A 20,479-nucleotide genomic window follows, 5' to 3' on the forward strand; every position below is an offset into this window, starting at 1 on the left:
GATGATGATATTCGACATTAGTGTGCTTTGTGTGTGTATTACCCCGACCAACTCACTTGCGCATTATCATTGTAGAACCCTCCAAACTTTGGTGATTTTTCGATGTTTGTGATACTTGAGCGTCCTTAGTTTCCAACATTGAGTAATAAGTGCACTATTGTAAATTTTTCTTACAACTAGATTTGGAATATATAATACCCTGACGTAGTGCCATTTGAGAGACTACGACTTTAATTTGAGTTCGCAATACTATTAACCTTGTCACAGGGAGTACATCAGTGGCGCTTTACCGGTGTTTGCATGGTACAATGTTTCAGCTTTCTGTCCATTAGTTTAAAATTTACAACGGCTTATGAGAATAAATGATTCAGCCCGTATATATATATATATATATATGTGTGTGTGTATAAAATAAATATTGTATCCATACAAATCTTGTACACTGCACAATTTATTTACGTTGATTATCTAAAATTCTTGTATATCTTATTTAAAAATGTTTTGTTTTGGCTTATTAAAAGATGTTTTCTCGGGGTTCTTCCGTTTCCTCCCACTTTCTTCATTTCATCATTTCACTCATCTCTCATCATCACCGTCTCCTTTAGCGTAACCGGCATAACCGTGGGACGTAAAACTTAAAGATTTCATTTTTAAATTGTGCTTCACTGTAACCAGCTTATTACTGATTTAAGTTCTTTTAACTAACTTCAGGTCTATGATAGAAGTAAAATAAACACTAGCAATTAAATAAATCAAAATAAACAATTCAGTGATTTTCCCACGTAAATCAGTGGTACAGATGGGAAATTTTATCGATAATTCTCGGGTTTCATTTACAACATGCCTTACATAATAGATAAACAATGTATGTCTTCAACACAACTGCATATCTATGAATGAATGAAATATTTTGAGATGCAAACAAGGTGTATCAGAATAAGTTGTAATTTTTAAGTAATGATAAAAGTGAGTCAGGTGTAGCCATTGTTCCCTATAATATTCAAATTAATGTCAATTTCAGGTTAAAGGAACATGCTTCTTTTGGAACTAACAGTATAGCTAGTTCAGAAAACGAAATATTGCCCCGTAACCATGAGAAAAGTTATACTTGTGAGGAATGTGGTAAGAAATTTGGTTACAAAACTCATTTAGTTAAACACGTCCTAATGCATACAAATGAAAAACCTCATACATGCCAAGAATGTGGAAGGGGATTCAATTACAGTAAAAATTTGAAGGCACACATGTTAACTCATACAGGTGAAAAACCTCATATTTGCGAGAGATGTGGCAAGGAATTTACTCATAAGTCGACCATGGTTCAGCACATACTAACTCATACTGGTGATAAACCGCATTTATGTCGCGAGTGCGGGAAGCGATTTACTAAGAAAACTAATTTATCAAGGCACATGTTGACACATACGGGTGAAAAGTCTCAAACTTGCGAGTTATGCGGTAAGCAATTTAGTCGGAAATCGACATTAGAGTGGCATACGCTAATACATACAGGAGAAAAACCTCATATTTGCGGACAGTGTGGTAAGAGATTTCGCCGTAAACATCATTTAGTGCACCATAAAACTACTCATAAATCTTGAAAATCTTATTGTGATGAATAGGCTTGAAACGGCTGAGCCAAATTGTGCATGTACAGAAATATATTAATAGATCGAAATGAGAAAAGTAACTAGGCAGTGTTCAGAAGAGGGATATGTCAACAGATATCTTTAGTAAACTCTTTTTGACTTATATTTCCCAACCTCATATATGAAGTGCTAGAAAAGAGTTCAACTGTGGCCATTCTAGCTGAGTACATATTCTCTCACTCAGGTGGAACTGCTAATACGTTCGAGATGTGACAAAACAGGACATCGTTTCTGTTTTGAGCCTGTTTGAATCGTGTTGGCGATTTTGAACACACTGGAAATTTTTTTAGTGATTTTACTAAATAATTCTATAGACAACTTACAATCATACCAAATTTCAAGGTTTTTTTTTTTAATTCTAAGTGCCTACAATATGAGATTACAGGTACAAAAACATCCATTTAAATAAGATGGAGAATTTCTTCATCCCCCTTTAGACCCTTAAAAATTAAAAATATAAGCTTTTATCTACCACTGTCTTGATTCCGAATTATATAAGTATTTGCAGCTAACTGCTTTTTGATCTTCCAAGGACCGCTGTATCTCGGTAAGAGGCCTGCACTCACTTTATTAGTGGGTGAAGAAAGCCGTATTATCCGCCACCATACCATCTGACCGGGTTTCAATGGATTCGGTCGTCGACCTCTTGTAAATTTGTTTTCTGTCAGCATGTTTTCGTCTCTGTACCTCATTCGCGCGTTTGTAAGCAGTCTCCATTCTCAGTTGGATTTCCCGAACATATTTACAATAATCTAGCTCCTCTTGAACTTCTCTCTCTTCTTGGGTTTCATATAACGGGTGTTTAAAAGACCTTCCAAAGAATAGAAATGCTGGGCTGTATCCCGTAGCCGAACAAACTCTGGAATTTATTGCAAATTCAATAAGTTTAATATCTCTCGCCCAATTTTCATGCTTGTTAGTATACATGCCGAGCATTGTCTTTACATCTTTTATCATTTTTTCGCTTTTATTTCCCTTTCGCCTATAAGCGCTAATAAAATGACATCTTATCTTAAGCAGACTCATTGTTTCTCTCCACAATTTTCCTGAAAATATTGAGTGATTGTCACTAGATATCTGAGAATAAGGTCCAAACTCCGAGAAAAAAGTTAAAAGACAGTCTACCATTGTCTTTGCAGTAAGTCTTCTGACAAGATAATTCTTTACCAATCTTGAAAATCCATCAACAAGGACTAATCCATATCTATATCCTCCTATTTTACTCGGCACTAAGGATCCAAAATTATCGACATACAAGATCTGGTTAGGCCTAACAGCTAATGAAGATTCCATAAACCCATACTTAGTATTAGTATTTTCTTTGTATAAACTACAGGGAACACAAGCTTTGCAAAAATTTCGTACATCGTCACGCATACTTGGCCAGAAGTAAGCTTCCCGCAACTTTCTTAGCGTTTCTATCCACGAAGGATGACCTGATTCATTAATTATATGAGCCATCACACAGAGAGTTGCCCTCAATGAGTTTGGGATCCAAATCACATCCCTAACTTCATCATTTACTCTCAATCTTCTTTTCAGAATTCCATTCTCGTCTATAAAACAATTTCTCTTCAGTCTCTAAAATTTTTGTTTCAGCTTACTTGAAACTGACACCTTATCTCCCTTTAAAAAAGCAATGAATTTCGAAATAAAAGAATCTCCATTTTGATTTTCTCTAAGTTTATCTAAATCTCTGATTTGCGAGAAGTCTGCATAATTATTTTCTTCCTCTTCTTCTACTAACATGCAGTAAGGTAATTCTGATAGCATTTCTCTCTTTTCTTCTAGAGAAAACTTTCTTACTTTGCTCACGACTAAGTTCTTTCTTCTCTTCTTTTCCTTCATTTGTTTCTTTAATAGGTTTACTTCCTTAAAACTATTATAATCAATGAGTAAAACCTCAGACGTTGGTAGCTCCTGAACGTCTACTACTTTTCCTTCGCTTGTCTCTATCTTTAGAAAACCAGAATCGTTTTCAGCTTCTAACGGTAATAATTCATTAGCCTCGTTGCTCCCCTCAAACTCTGGACCTTCAGTGTGCGACTTTTCGAGACGAGACAGAAAATCTACGGGATTTGTCTTTCCTTGCTGAAATCTCAGCACAACTGGAAATCTCATTATTCTTGTTAACCACCTCTGTACAAGCGCTGCGACTTTCATAGATTTTATCAGTGATAAAATCGGTCTATGATCTGTATATACATAAATGACAGGAGCATGTAATAAATATTAATCGAACTTCTCAAGTGCAATAACAATGGATAAAAACTCTAGATACGTAGAACTATATTTACTCTGAGTGGGAGATAACTTTCTAGATCCATACGCTACTACTGCTAAACGGCCCTTATCATCCTTTTGGCAGAGGGTGTACCCAGTAGCCACCGAGCTTCCGTCCACATATAAGTAGAACGGATCATCTAACTTCGGTAGAAGTATTTCAGGATCTTTGGCTAATTCCTCCTTTAGTTTCAATATCGCTTTCTCGTGCTTCTCTTCCCATTTAAATTTTGCATCTCGCTTCAACAAATCTGTAAGCGGTGAAACTATCATAGCCATATTTGGTATCCGAAAGTGAAAAAACTGGAAAAATCCCAAGATCGCTTGAAGCTGTTTTACATTGTTCGGCCTAGTAATTTGCTGCGCCATCTTTAATTTCTCCGGAGTGCATGTTATTCTACCGGGAGTAATAGTATATCCCAGAAATTCTATTTTCTGCGTAAAAAGAACTGCTTTATCCGGGTTAAGGGTAAGTCCTGCATCGCTAATTCTCTTCAACGTTTCTTCAAGAGTTTCAATTAACTCATCAGGTGTTTGACCGCCCACCACTATATCATCATAGAATGAGATGACCTTAGTATAATATAGTTCCTTTAAAACCATTTGCATTAACCTGGCTAAAGCAAATGGGTAATTACATAATCCATAAACTCCTCTAATGAACTGATACGTGCCCAAATGAGTTATAAAATCTGTATACGGTTGACTTTCTTCATCTAATTCAATCTGAGCAAAAACATATGATAAATCAAAACATGCATAGAAATTCATCTTCCCTAAGCGAGTTAGGGCTTCCATTATACTTGGCAAACCTACTTTTTCCTTCTCTGTTAGTTCGTTAACTTTTCGACTGTCTAATATGACCTTGAAACTACCATCCTTTTTCTTATGCAAAATCGGGCAGCTTACGTACGGAGTACTTGCCTTTTTAATAATTCTATCTTTTTCTATTTGATCTAACACTTTCTCCATAATCTGCCTTTTCTCTATAGACATAGGTCTAAGCCGACAGGAAAAGGGTTTGGGGTTTTTAATATTTATATGATGTTTCATTAAATATGTAACTCCTGGTTTGTCTGAAAAAACGTTCTTACATTTTTCCAAAATATTTCTCATTTTATTTTTTCTCTGTGGGTCTAAACTAACATTGTTTAACATCTTTTCTGTAAGTTGGCTGGGGGCATTCTCAATGGCCGCACAAGGGACATTTCCCTCCCCTCTACTTTTATGAGGTTTGTCATACTCGCATACTGCCATCCCTCCGCTCTCAATACACCATCCTCGGAGCGATGTACACAAAACAATCTTTGCCCTCGCCAGGCAATCTCTTCCTGCAATCAAGGGTTTGAGAAGAGAAGATACCACGTGGAACCGTTGCCTAATTTTATGGCCGTAAAATTCAACTTCTACGAGCACACTCTCTAAGGAAGTCGTTGACCCACTCGCTAGACTTAAATACAATGGATCTTTCTTAAACTTCGCCCCTCTCTCTCTCCACAAATTTGCTTCATTTTCGTCAACAAAGCTCAGTAGGCTGCCAGAGTCGCAAAACAAGAATACCTCTCTATTTAATATTGTCGCTTTTATTAGTGGCTCTGTTCTCCACCCTTGAGATTCCTTTTTTGCTTTCGATGCAATAAAAAAGAATTCTTTCTTTTGCCTGACGCATCATCGTTTCCCTCTTTACAAAGAGTACCGTTATCCCTCATTGATGTTGACAAACTTTTTGAAGTTCTCTCTCGATCCTCTGGAATTACGAATCTCGTAAGAAACGACTCATCGCTAAAGCACCATGAATTTTTCGCAAGGTAAAGATCTATCTTTGCTTCTGATAGAAAATCAGCACCAAGCACTAATTCAATAGAAGCGTGAGAAAGAGCATAGAATTTATGCGTAAATTTCCTCCTTTTTATGAAAAAAGTTGGCATAACCACAAGACTGCAGCTAGCTTCACCTGTAGCTTACAAAATCTTTTCATTTACTTTTTCCGACTTTGCTCCTTTCTCTATCCATTTTTTCGCGGTCTTACTATCAATTAATGAAATAAATAATCCACTGTCCAAGTAACAGTCTTTAATCTGTCCGTAAAATTTCCCAAAAAGATAAGAAGGTGCATTTTCCCTCAAGCAAGTTTTCTAGGAAATCTAGTGACCGTAGCTGCAATATTTTCCCGTGGTTCTCAACCTTTTTCTTGCTGGGGCAAACATAGATTTTGTGCCCAAAACCTCTACACGCATGACATTTAATTTCAGCCTTACTTGGTCCCTCTTTTTTACTTTCTCCCTTTTCATTTGTTTGCCTGCTAAAATATGCTGGATTTAATGCCGGCGGCCTAATCGGGGGGACTGACTCAGTGCCTATCTCTCTACTACTCACTGCAGCCAATTGGATACTTTCTTCCTTCCCTGCGCTATGCTGCTTAGCATAGTTATAATCTTCTAATAAATACGCTTGAATTTTCAAGGCGTATTCTTCCAACTCCCTTAAGTTAGCAAATTTCCTATCATGAAGAAATTGTTTATACTTAGGGTGTGCTTTACTTACAATCTTGACTATCTGTTCAACTTCCTCGACTGGATTTTTCATACGAGAGAAAAGCAATGCCATTTCTCTAATAAATCTTGAGAACGATTCGTCCCGTCTCTGAATTCGTGTCGCCAATTGAGCTTCTATTTCGCTTTCATAATTAAAGCTAAAATATTCCTGCAGTAGACTATGCCTAAATGCAGTAAAATCTGTAAATTTCGACTTGAAATTAAACCATTTACGGGCGTCAGAAACTAAGGCATTTGGAATAACTTTCTCTAGCAATTCATTCATTGTCATATTTTTGCTCTTGGCAAAAACTGTCAATTCATCGAGGAAATCGAATGGATTCTCCGATACTTGTCCTGAGAACTTCGGTAACAGTAGTTTTATTTCATCCAAATTACTACATTTACAATTTCTGTGCTCATTATTTTCTTGATTCCCCTCTCTAAGCTTACGTATTTCCTCTACTATTTGGTCCATTCCTAGATCAACATCCGAATCTATCCCTAAAGCGGATTTTAACAAGTCTAATTCAATTACGTTCTCCATTTTCCTCCTACGTCTGTTTCTCGGTTTCATTTAATTTCTATTCCGGACGAGAATTTCCCACTTTTGGAAGAAAAAAAGTCCTATTCTTATCTCTTAAGCTAATAATCTTCCAAGTATGTATGATAACAACTAACAACTCTCTAAATATTCATAACTTCCTATCTACGTCCTTACAAATTAGTTGCTCGTAATGTCTAGGGTATTTGGCTCATATCAAAGAATATTAAATGAAATTTCGAGAAATTAAATAGGAGATTAATCGTTTATTTACAAATAGAAGACTCTAATTAAAAGGTAGGTTACTAGCTTTAACTCAGGACGCCACTCCGCCCTATATGCACTCTATCTTCCTTCTTACCCTTCCCCAATAACTAATGGAGAAAGGAAGTATTTAATCCAAACTCTAGAAATCCTAATTTCCTTATTAATCAAATTACTCTCTATTATAGCAGGGACCTGTGGAAATACGGTTTACAGAATTCAGTTACTCCTGGACCGTACTCCTTACTTTTAAAGACGGGACCTTGACTCAAAGGTCACCGTCTGGCCTAAACCTGTCTCTGGGACTCCAAGTTAAGTCCACAAAAGGATTCTATCTAGCTTAAGCATTTAATTTTATAGGATAGGTTGGTATTAGGGATAGGATGTCAGCCTCTACTCACGGCTTTATCTAAATTTCCTTACACTCAAGGAAATAAAGGAATTTGGTTAAATACTCACTCTAACACTCTCTTAAATGAAAGTTGCAGTGAGAAATCTCTAATCTCTTACAGCACCTAAATATGCTATAATTACATAAGCAGGGATCGAACCCAAACGCATTTGGATTTCAAAATAAATGTTCCTCCACCACTAGGACGGAACCAAAACCTCGAGTCTATACGTGCGTCACTCACCTCCGCCATAGACCCTTAGGAAGCTTATATACTCCCATTCTAAACAAGCAATAGTAATGCAATAGCCTCTGTTATAGGCGTAGGATTAAGCATCTAAAAATAACAACTTATTTCCTAAATACCAATCATTTGTATATCCTACCTCACGGCCAAAGCTCAATTGCTTAAGCGGGCATCTGTAATGTAGTAGAATCACTATTCTGTCTACATACAGTAACTAAACTAGAGGGGACTCTCTCCAAACTGCACTATTCACTTCCAGTGCAGCGGAATGGCTGGCCAAGATCCTACATTCAGGAATCCTCAAAACGCACAGCGACGAAGATAGGGGAGGCAGCCTTTTTATACGTTTTGACCTGCTAAAAAAATAGCAACAAAAATTCTTTAGAAAGTTTTTTAGCGCCAACTTCTAGAATGGAAAATTCCCAGTAAGGGAGACTGAAATACAATGGATTTAGCAGCTAGTCTTCTCGACAGGCTTCTAAGAGAAAAAGTTAGCATGGAGAAAAGCAACGATAGAACTAGCTAAACTGTAAATAATAATATGGTTAATTCTTAAATAATAGGGGATGATGCTCTAATATATATATACATAAATATACAACATAAATTGATTAAATATTTCCTTACACTAATAATAATAAAACAAATGAATAGATATATATACCAATAAATTAATATACTCCAGCCCTGGATTTCTAACTTAAAAATAAACAATTATTAAATAGAGCAATATTTAAATTATATCATCTATATTTGAATCTAATATCAGCAAGGTCGCAAGACGTACCTTGCAACCTGAGTATTTATTTGACAGGCTCTGAAAATTAATTTAGTCTGTTTCAAAAATGGTCAAGTATTTTTAAAAGCTCCAATATTTCTGGTATATCAGGATGCCTGACATTCCTCATCTAAAAGAAAGTTAGTTTTGTCTTCGACTTTTAAGGTAAGCGAAATAACACAATTGAATTTTATATTTTTGATTGCCATTTGCTTATATAATAAATTGTGTAAAACTACTTCTTGCAATTAGTTTATTTGCGCTATGCTCAGGTTTTGTCCAAGTAAGATTTATTTTTAATCTAGTAAATGTAAGGGGAATTATGTTCGCTCAAGGGGGATTATGACCGGGGGAAATTATTTCCAGCGGGGATTATGTCCAGGGGGATTTTGTCCTAGATTCACCTAAGACAGTTTGGTTGGTGTTTCTTTCACTGTCGTTTATACGGTATATGATCGCTTGTTATATTTACACTCAGAACGGTTAAGCCCTTCTTAAGTGAATTTGCACCCAGTACGCAGTTCTTCGCAAGAGATATAATTCATGAGGTACTGGGATGGATTTCTTGATGAAAGAAGTACACAATTAATTCATACATGGGCTTCTGAACTAGGATATTGCCAAAATATGCTTCTTTTTCCAACGTAGTCAAAATTCAAACCTGACTTTTTTGCTTTTTCATTTTCTGTGTGTGTATTATACGGTTCAGAATTTCAATAAATGAATTGGGCATAACACAATACCATAATATTCGAAGATTCTGCCATCATTTGCAGGTAACTAAATTCAAACTGAAACATTTAATGGTAGTTAGCTAACAAGGAACGGACATGAACCTGTTATCCGGACATCCGAATCAAACCTAGTTCATTCGATAAATAACGAAGATACGTTCATGCACAAAAAAATAGGTGCCATGGATAACGGAGTAAGTTGCTGGGGCCCATTAACTTTTACAGTATAAAGAAAATCGTAGATTCGCAGTAAAATACCTATTGCATCAACACTGTTCATTGGAAAATCATAGTTTATAGTTCATTCTCTTCAGCATGAAACAAGCTTTCCAGAAATGCTATGTATTGAGGCCCATAACGAACCTGAACAGGAAAAATTGAGAGAATGGGGGGAAAATTCCTTCCAGAAATCCCTTCCATCAACTTTGGACCCCTCTGGAGTGGTCCTGGGTAAAAGAACACAATCCAAATGTATCTCGAAAAATACTATAGGGAATAAGAAATGACTACAAAGTTTTGTGTTGATAGACGGAATAGATATGAGGAAAAGGCTTGTATAGCAATACACGGTTTTCTGCAAGCGACTCAGAGTGTTAAGAGAACACACGATTACAACCCGAAAGACTATTAAAACCAGAGGTGGTTTACATTTAGTACTACCTCGGTTTCAATACTTATTTCAGTAGGGCGAAAACGGTGAAAGATATCGACATTCAGTTTTTTAAAATCTATTCAGCAGGTTCTATCTCATCCTTTAACTCTCAATTGAATCCGGAAGAAATTAAAATTCACCATTTCTAGTTCCAGTTTTTATCGCCATAGAACAGAAACAGTAAGACATAAAGAGTAAAGGCTTTCCAATATAGATTCAGCGTCGGAGGAACAATTTCTATCTTTGATTTTATTAAATTATAGTAGTTACAGATGTACTATTTCAAGTTTGAGTATTGAAGTAGTTTCAAGTTTGTACTATTTGAAGTTTGAGTATGCTCCCATAACTTGGAAGCCTACTGTAGTTTCATACTGTGAAACGAAACACTTGTTTATTATTTATTTATTTAGTAATACTGTGAGACTGGGTGGACGTTTAAGGTATAAAATGTCCTCTAGGTGTGTAGTTTTAACATCTGAAAACAACAGCAGAAGCTGCTGTGAAAAGTCATTACATTTCACCATTTTTTAAAGCATTCTGCTATCTCTGCAGTTTAGCCAAAAATTTCAAGAATTATATTCGACTAGGTTAGACCATATTAGACTAATTGATAGATCAATATTAATTTTTGCCAGGATGTAAAGTAAAAGAAAGCAACCAAGTTCAACGCTGAAGGTGATATTCAAATCGTAAAAGATGGAAATTAGCCATTTCCGGTCTTAACGTTGATCATTATAAAAATACAATGGTAATAGATAGCGAGAAGAGGTTTCCTGTATTTTATTAATCGTCGTAAGAGTGCATTTCATCTTTATCCTTATCTATCTACGAAAACCGAAGTCACAGAAATCCTCTACAACGTTATTTCAATATTTATCTCTATCAACTAAAAAAAGTAGGAGATATTCAAAAGAGTGTTTTTAGCCTATTTGGTGTTCTAAGAATTGGTATCATCTGTCTTAACACTGTATTCGTGGCAGAAGTAGCACAAATCAGCCACTTCTTGTTTAATTGTTTATGGCTATATGGTACAAACGATAATAAATAGTAAGAAAGCGGTTTTCTGTAATTAATTGAGGCAAATGTCCATTCTTAACTTTCTGCTAAAACCAGGACTAATAGAAATCTACTATGACTTCTGGTATCAATATTGAGAAAACATCATATATACGTGAAACTCCTTCACAGGTATTCACATGACATTTCTACTTGTTTCTGTACTGGTGATTATCAGCTAAGTACGTAGCTTTCTTTGAAAAGTTTAAGAAATGCAGAATTACCTGCAAGAAACAAGAATATGATAAAGCTTCGTAACTGTCCTTTCTGTCCAGGAGTGGTCCTTTTTCAACCATCAAATTAATTTTACGAATCTGTAAGGGTAACGTTCATCAACAAGTTTTTTTCAATTGTATGGACCGACGTTACATCGACAAGGGCAAAATTTATAGAAATGTTATTTGAATTGACATCACGTTAGTTTCCATATGTGCCCTTTTGTGTAATCGAAAAATCTCTAAGGCTGAAAGCTATCATTGGAACTAAAGATTGGCACACAACAATGGTAGTTCAACAGGGCGCACTCAACAAAATAAAACGAAAAAGTTACAGAAGTAATCATACAATTGTTAAAATCGGACAAAGTGTTACGTACGCTTTATCACACAAGGTGTTATTTTGTAGTAAAAACAATTGAAGAGTGAAACTATATTCATGTTTGTTTGTAATGAAAACTTTCTTGAGTTGGAAGAATTGAGCCATATGCCTGAGTTTTTGTTATAAGTTTCAACGGGTAAATATCTTCGTGTTCAGAGTATATCAATCATTTGAAGAATAATTAGGTTCGAGAAGCTACAAAGATTAAAGTGCAAGATTGGAATGTTTGGGGAGTTAATGTCTGAACCTTAGTGGTTGTCATGTGTATATGCATTCTATTTACCCAGACGCGTATAAGCAGGGCCGGATCTAGAATCCTGCAAACTAAGCGTTCGCAGAAGGCGCGAGGTGAAAAGAGCGGCAAACTAGAAAAGGAATTTTGTTTCAAATGTGAATATTTATTAGAGAAAATGTTGTGATGAAAACATTCCCAAATAGCTTCAAATAAATATTGTACAGACTGAGGTACAAATAAAATACATCAAAAGAACTATAAAGTTTAATCTTTGCTTGGTTGGATGTAAAATACCACTTTATAACTAAAATGGACTCTTACATCAATTGGCGCCAGAGTCATACTTACAAGTAATGCTAATTTGAGGAAAATTTCCCGCGGCGCAGGGAAATTTAAAAAATATTTATTTAAAGAGAGATTTTACGAATGAGATAAAACGTAGGTAAATTTAGCTTTCAAATAGATGTTATATTACGAACTACGGCAGTATGACTAAAAATAGCGGTATTGTTTCCATAACCCTATCATATGCACAAAATACAAATGTAACACACTCTTCATTCTCCTCCCAACAACCCTTCCGCAACCTTGCTAGAGAATATCACTGCCAAATATGTCTTTCAAATGGGAATGGATCAACAAACAAAAGGAAGTCAACTGCACGTGTAGCTTATGGATTAGGTGGCACTATCACAGGGGAAAGAAATATCTCCAATGGTGCTCCGCCTTGTCATAAACTGTCTCCGCATAGTGCTTCGGTTCAATGACCACAGTTAATGGTTGAGAAAGGTCATCGTAAATAAAATACACATTATCGAAGTCTAGGCGACTAGGCCTTTGTTGTCCATTTGTTGGGGAAGAGGAGCTAATATTGAGAAAAGACGGGCGATAGAAGTTGAACTTTTTTTGATCATTTCTGAGGAAAATTTTGAGTTCCCAATATCACTGTCTTCGTCGCTGGCCACTGCTTAATGCTCGCTTTGTTGTCTATTAATACATTTGACATTCGTCATTATTTTCGTTTCTATTCTGAGTCGTGTTTTTATTTATAATGATGTGTGTTTTCGCTTTTCAGTAGTACTTTTTTTTCATGTAATAATAATGGCCGACGAAAAAAAATGGACCATTTTATCGGAAAAGAAAGCTATAAAACTGGAAAGTTGATGAGAGGCAAGAAATGCCTTTCGACTTGAAAAAGATGCCTTACGACTTCTGGGCAAAATTTCGAGTAATAATTATGTAAATGTTGAGGTGGGGGAGTTTTCAATACAGGGTGTCTACCGATACTGGAAATACTTGAATTATACTGGAATTTTCGTTCACATACTGGAAGAATCATGGAATTCGTCAACAATACTTTTTCGTAATTGTTTTAATAGTCTTAGAAACAATTTTGTATCCATTGAAGTTGTAAATTTTTCCAAAGAAAGAGTTGTATGCATTTTGTAATTAGACATTTAAAGCAATGTGTAGAGTGGAGGACTGTGAGGGGAGTTGGGAGATCTTTTAAAAATCTTTAAAAAAAACATCGTATTTCAAAAAATCATGGCTAACTAAATTTATTAAAAATAAAATATTATTTTAATGGTGAAACAATTACAAACCTGAAATCACCAAGCGTGTGATTATTCAAGTTTTAAACTTAGAGAACTTTTAAAAAATCATTATATTAGGTACTGGAATTTTTGCTGATATTTATACTGAATATACTGCAAATATACTGGAATTTTGAAAATGAAACTTAGTAGCCACCGTGCAATACCAGTTACTGTTAACGAAGCATCTGCAAGGTGACAAATTTTTGAACTGTAAGTTGATTTTATTTGGTTATAGTAACTTAGTTAAATTAAAATGGAATGGATACGGCCTCTTCATTTACAGATCTGAGTTAAATTTAATGTATTTCAAAATTTCTTTCAATACCATTAGTTGCATGAAATATATACGTATATATCTCGAAAGAGTAATGTAATCGAAATCGAAAGGCCATCAGAATTATAAGTAACATAATTTTTTTCAGAGCTCTCGTTATCAATCACAGCAGCGTATACATATGCTCGTATTATAATGTAACCATTAATATCAATCCATTCTCTCGTATTAAATTCAGGTGAAGCGATATTTAACATTTGGTCAGTTAATGCAAAGTAGAGTTGTGATTATTTTGTGTTCAGGGTTGCACAGACATTGGTCCGAGAGTCTTCATCCCCCAGAACTTTAAATTTTTAAGAAAATTAGCACAATTTTAGGAGGACAAATACACAAAATTATTTGCATTTTGTAGGCTACTCCGAAAAATCTTCAGACCCAAAAGATAAGTCTTGCGTGTGCCACTACTTGTATTACATTGTATTTCTTATTACCTGATTTCGAATATGTATGTTGGAAAGAGACATGAAAGGACTGAATCGTTTTATAGGCCCAAGGGACAATGAGAAAAATTTTTGCTGGAGCCCTGATTCTGAAGTTCCGCTACTTGATCGAAGACAAAACTGTATTTCAAGAACGATTAATGGATTATCTTTGATGACCATTGAAAATGACATAGTCAATGACATGGATACGGATGCAATGATAAGAGATTTTGCCAAATTGAAAGCCAGAAAAGTGTCTTTATAGCGTAGACTTTTCACTACAAAGAAAATGGGAAATTAAGCTAATTACTGTATCAGTAGAAGATATCGTATCATAATCATATCACTAAAAAATAATATGTAAATATGCTTTCAATGAAGCATAAGAGCATACATTTTTGTCAAAACCAAACCTGTATTAATGTTAGAATTGGAGCTCCTGAGGTTTTTTTTTTCTGTTTCGACTTTTACATTTCAATTGTGCTTGTCAAAATACATCTCAGTTCTGTCTTGTGCTTATTTAATAACAAAAATGTTATTAAAATTGGAACTTGGTTCAGTATTCATCCACAGTCAATTAGTTATAATTTCGCCCTTTTTCGTTAATATTCACATGGAGACTACATATATCGAAGAAATTTGCAGTATAACAATCTAGACTGCGCGGAAGGAACAGCGTAAGTCAGAAAACAGGTTTTTAGGAGGCATTTTTTTATATTACCAAGCATAAGTATGAATCACTTATACTAACAGTGCCAAGGCGCGATTATTCAACTGACGTTTAGAATTGGCTAATACTAAGTTAACCGGAAGTGGAGCGTGACACATAGACCTCCAATTTTGACTTATCTCATTTTGGCCAATTTCTGACTTATACTGTTTCTGCCGCGCAGTCTAGAATTTTTTTAAAGATTTATTTTCCATTACTACTTTCTACCCTTTTATTATTATTTAGATGCGGGGCGCCGAAGTATTGTTTACTTACACTCAAGAAATGTCTAGAACCGGCACTGCGTATAGGTACATTAAAGATTAAAGTAAACAGGGATCAGTTTCGACATTCATTGTATTAGTAGTTACTTTAAGAATAAAGTTAATAGTAAACAAATCAGCGTTTGAGTGCACGGCTTATATTTTTAAAAACACAACAAGAACGAGGCCTACGTATCGGTATTATAGCATCGAGGGAGGGATGGTTCCTTATCTTTCTTCTAGAAAAGTGTCAGTTTTAGTTAAATAATTATTTAATCTTGTGTATTTTTCTGAATGTGTCATTTGTAAATCTTCTGTGTTGTGATTCACATTTCCTTCAGAAAATACTTTCTTAGAGATTTCTTAATTACTTTCCATGTATTGATATTGATAAGCATTTTTTGTACAATAGATTTCGCGTTTTAAGAATAGGTAGGTAGAAATATCTTTTATCCATTTATTCAATCAGGAAACGTCAGGAATCAAGAGCATTCTGTTTTAACTTTGATCACTATAAAGTAGAAACAGTAGTAGATGTCGAGAAATGGTTTTCTGCAATCAACTAAGTATCCGTTCTATAACCTCTACTCTAATCTTTTAACTATTACCGAAAGTGTATCGCAGCTGTAACCTTTGCAATTATTATTATTATTGGACATAAAAAAAACACGGGCGTAATGTTGTCCACCACAAGGCCAGGGATCAAACCAAGGATACCGCGCAGCAAAGGTAAGCGCTATACCAGTGAGTCATGTTTTTTGTTTTCCTTTTCTTCTCTATTTTATACAGGAACATATACGAGGGGAATACTGAAAGTGGTGATCAATATGTTTTCACAACCGTAATATTTAGTTGCAAGTGAAACCAAGTATATCATCTCAATCCACAAACTTTTTTTTTCTGTTTCCAGACGTTGACGCAGTTTGTTGGTAGCACGTGCCTACAGGCAGGATTTCCAAAATGGCGGGCAGCGATGTTCCGTTTCGACAGCATGCTGTGATTGAATTTCTTGTTAAAGAAAGCCAGTCTGTTTCTGAAATTCACCGCACACTGCAGCGTGCCTATTAAGATGTGTGCATGGGTGCCAGCAGTGTTAGGAGGTGAGTGAAACATGTTAAGCATGGAAACAAGAGTATGTAAGATGAGCCTCACAGCGGGCGCCCTCGAACTGCCTCCATGGAACGCAACAAGGTAAGGGTTGATGAGGGAGATAGGCGTATTACTGTAAACGAAATCGCTGAAAAACTTGGTGTTGCACATAGTGCGGTGCAAGAAATGATTCACAGTTTAGGTTATCGGAAGGTTAGTGCCCGTTGGGTCCCACGTTTATTAACCGAGACCACAAACGTCAGAGACTAACCATTACCCAGACCCTTCTTCAGAGATTTCGACATGAAGATGATGACTTTTTGACGAGTATTGCGACTGGAGATGAAAGCTGGTTCTATCATTGTAAATCTGAAACAAAACGACAGAGTATGGAATGGAACCACTTGAATTCTTCACCGAAGGAGAAAGCGAAGACAGTGCAATTGGTAGGAAAAGTTATGGAGTGCGTCTTCTGGAATGCACAGGGTTGCATTCTGGTTGACTTTCTTGAGCCTGGACAAACCATAAATTCTGCCCGCTATATCTAATCACTTTTGAAGCTCCGTCGTGCCTTGAGTGATAAACGTCCTGAAGAGATCATCCTTCAACAGGATAATGCGCGTTCGCATACTGCATGTGCCACTATGGAGCAGGAGATTTGGGTGGGAAACACTTCCATATCCTCTCTACAGCCCCGACATGGCACCTTCTGACTATCATCTTTACGTTTTTTTGAAGGAATAGATGCGAAACCATCGCTACGAGACACTGGAAGATATTCGGCAAGTGGTGCGTCAGTGTCTACGGGCAGCTGGAACGGAATTCTATCGCAAGGGTATTTTCAAACTTGCAGAACAATGGGAAAATGTGTGCAAAAAACGGAGATTATGTAGAAAAGTAAACGAAAGGTCTAGTTTGAGATGATATATTAGGTTTCATTTACAAATAAAGATTAAGGTTGTGAAAAACTGTTGCTCACGTCTTTCAGTATGTCCCTCGTATTTTCTTGAATGAGAGTATGGCGGCATAATCAGAGAGGTTCCAACCTTCCATCATGATTCTTATCACGCCATGCTAAACGACGATCATTTGTAACATAAGCAGAAAGTGTAAACAATTGAAGTAAAAAATAGAACAGAGAAATGCTCGTTCAATTTGTCATTTGAAAAGGAATCGTCACCTCGCCGATAAAACCTTGCAATGAAAGGGATTTTTTACTTTTGATTTTCAGTGCCACAATTTCAAAATTTTATGTTGTTTCATCTCTGGTAATGTCTCTGTCAGAACTTTATATCCGTAACCATTTCCACTCTATGAAAATATGATGGAATTTCTCCATGGAAATGAGATACGACGAAATATTATAATTTGTTTTCCTCTATTTCTTTCTCTTTCCTTCTTGTTTCTTAATTTCTTTCCTCTTTTTTCATATTTCTTCACTTTTTCTTGTGATGGTGCATCCGTACAAATATTGGAGCACTGGAGCATTCTCAGAGTCTGCGTCCTTGTTATGTTGTTCATTGTAGGAGTGTGTCATCCTCTTTCTTCCCTCTCACTAATTTCAACGCAAATTATGCAAGTAAATCCCTAGTCTCGAACAAAAGACGCTGTATATTTTACAAGAGAAGTATTTTACGAAAATATTCTATTTAAATCTGGTAGATATACTTCATCATTATTTGACCCAATTCAACTTCAAACAGTAGGTACGATCGAAAATCCAAGAAAAAAAAAACATGCGTCATATCACACCAAAATCGAATTATAGTTTTCGCAACAGCTATCGTGCAAAATTATTTTTAGAAACTCACAAGGTTGAAGTAGGTAGAGTGACTCCTCATTTTTGGCCGGCGTTAATCCTTAACCATTGATAATTCAGAGTAAGCCTCAATAAACATTTACAAAATATTTCAACAAATGGAATAATTTTACGAAAGAAGTTTACTTACTTTTTGTCGATTGACTTTGAATCCAATTATTGGTATCCCAAGGTACGCCAAATCGCATCAAATATATTAAGAGGAAAATTCATTCCTCATTCATATCTTTAAACCCAAACACGGAACATTGAGAAAGCTTCAAAGAAAATGTACGTAATATTGTATCAAAATTGGATACTTTTTACGAAGACTATCTTAGAAGTTTTAGAAAAATCTAGAAGAGGTAATCTACTACTTTTTTTTCACTGATTTTAACTCTATTCAGAGAGGATCACTCAATGCATCATATGAAATATATACTATACTGCATTAAAACTAAGTTTTTAAAAGGAAAGGTCTTATATTAATCCCGAAGTGGGTCAAAACTCACCCTTTTAATCTTGGTAATAAAATCACAAAGGAATAAGAGAAGTCCTCTACATGCTATGTTCTGTCAAAATTAATTTTTTTTAACGTAATTTATCTTGCAAAATTATTTCGTATCCGTATATTTGCAATATGAGGGAATTTTACTTCTTATTCTGTCAAACTTACATACAAAACAAGAAACTTATTTTAGAAGTTTGGAAAAAGTCTGCATACAAGAAGTGTCCCAGAAGTAACAAAATATTTTTGCCGCGTCCTGACAGGTCGTAGCACGTTCGAGTGTGTTGAGTTAGGTTGGCAGTATCTTCAAGTTTTGCAGCGCCCCTAGGTCAGTCTGCTCCGAGCACAGAGGCGGGGGGGAAGACCGCCACCACAATATTTTTTCTCGTCCTCCTCCCCCATTTTTCTATGTAGAACCGGTGATCACAAACTTGTGCTGTAGTATTTGCAACTGAAATCTATATGACACTGAAATTGGTGTTAATTGACATGTTTACAGATATAGAAGCTACCTTTGTTCATTATCGCATTCTTTAATGCTGGTTCTGATCCACAATCAACTAAGCTCTTTTAAGTATGGCTAACCACCGAGTATTTCCATGTTTTAATGATTCTTTCAATTGAAAAACGAATTACTGAAGTTTGGATTTGCAAAAAAGTTGTAAAAAGATTCGCCGATGTACGTAAAAGCAGAATTTTGTCTTAGCTACGATCCATTTCAGTTTTGTTACATATGTTGTGAGTTTATACTTTTCATATTTGCCATTACAATCAACAGAACCTTATATAAAAGCTGAAAAACTCTCACAGTAGTGGACATTAATATTTCTTTACCTGTAATTGCTTTTATAATACTATATCATGTCTTTATGAAATGCATGTATATTATTTCTTGTTTCGAGTACAATCATGTCCAAAATGATTGTCGCAAATCTGTAACTGTCTTGTTGTGGGAATATAATTTGATAATGATTTCGCAGGGTACTTTTAATACTGCTACTATGTGTATAATCGAGAAATGTATAATTATGGTAAATTTCACAGGAAAAGAATTATAAAGTAGAATTAGAATGAGTAAGAGAAAATGTGGGAATGGCGACCACTTAAGGGAAAGTTTAAAAAGCTTAAAAACTGTACGGAATATAATAAAAATAGGAAAGATGCGTCTGAAAAATCAATGTTTCTAGTACATTTTTGCCAGTTACTTTGTTGCCTAATAGTTATTTCCGCAAACGTCAAGAAGTAACAATGTATGTTTGAGCGCAATTGCCCTACCGGTAGGGTAATGGCACTCAGTATCCATCCTAATAGTAAATCAGTACCATTTCTTGTGCTATAGAGGAAGCGTATCTTTCTGTACCTACATTTATTATGAACATACAAATTAAATTAAACACTACAACAGACATTATAGAAGATATTACGAGAAGAAACGTAATTTCAAAATCTCTTTTATGTAGTGAGATGAAAAAAATGAAATGAAAGTTTTACGTCCCACGGTTATGCCGGTTAGGCTAAAGGAGACGGTGATGATGAGAAATGAATGAAATGGTGGAATGAAGAAAGTGGGAGGAAACGGGAGAACCCCGAGAAAACCCACGTGCACGGTGTTTGTCCACCGCAAAGTCCACACGGCGCGAGCTGAGATCGAACCAGGGACCCAAAGCACCGGAGGTAAACGCTCTACCACTGAGCCACCGCGCCCCCCTATGTAGTGAGAGGTTTTCAATTATATTCACATGAAAAATGAACATTGAAGGAATCTTCAGAAATAGCTACAAAAGAAAATCTCAA

General features: G+C 35.7%; 1 protein-coding gene across 5 annotated transcripts in view; it reads left to right on the forward strand.

The window, feature by feature from the left end:
• LOC145664675 (uncharacterized) overlaps positions 1-18,141 on the forward strand; it is a 43,969-nt gene extending 25,828 nt beyond the window's left edge. For all 5 annotated transcript variants that reach the window (XM_081731525.1, XM_081731529.1, XM_081731526.1 and 2 more), the window contains one exon: positions 1,022-18,141. In XM_081731525.1, the coding sequence (XP_081587651.1) occupies positions 1,022-1,601 (580 nt within the window). In that variant the 3' untranslated portion in view covers positions 1,602-18,141. The remainder of the gene's footprint in view (positions 1-1,021) is intronic.
• The last annotated feature ends 2,338 nt before the right edge of the window (positions 18,142-20,479 follow it).

Source organism: Thermobia domestica, chromosome 11, assembly GCF_964235325.1.
Source record: "Thermobia domestica chromosome 11, izTheDome1.hap1.1, whole genome shotgun sequence".
NCBI lineage: Eukaryota > Metazoa > Arthropoda > Insecta > Zygentoma > Lepismatidae > Thermobia > Thermobia domestica.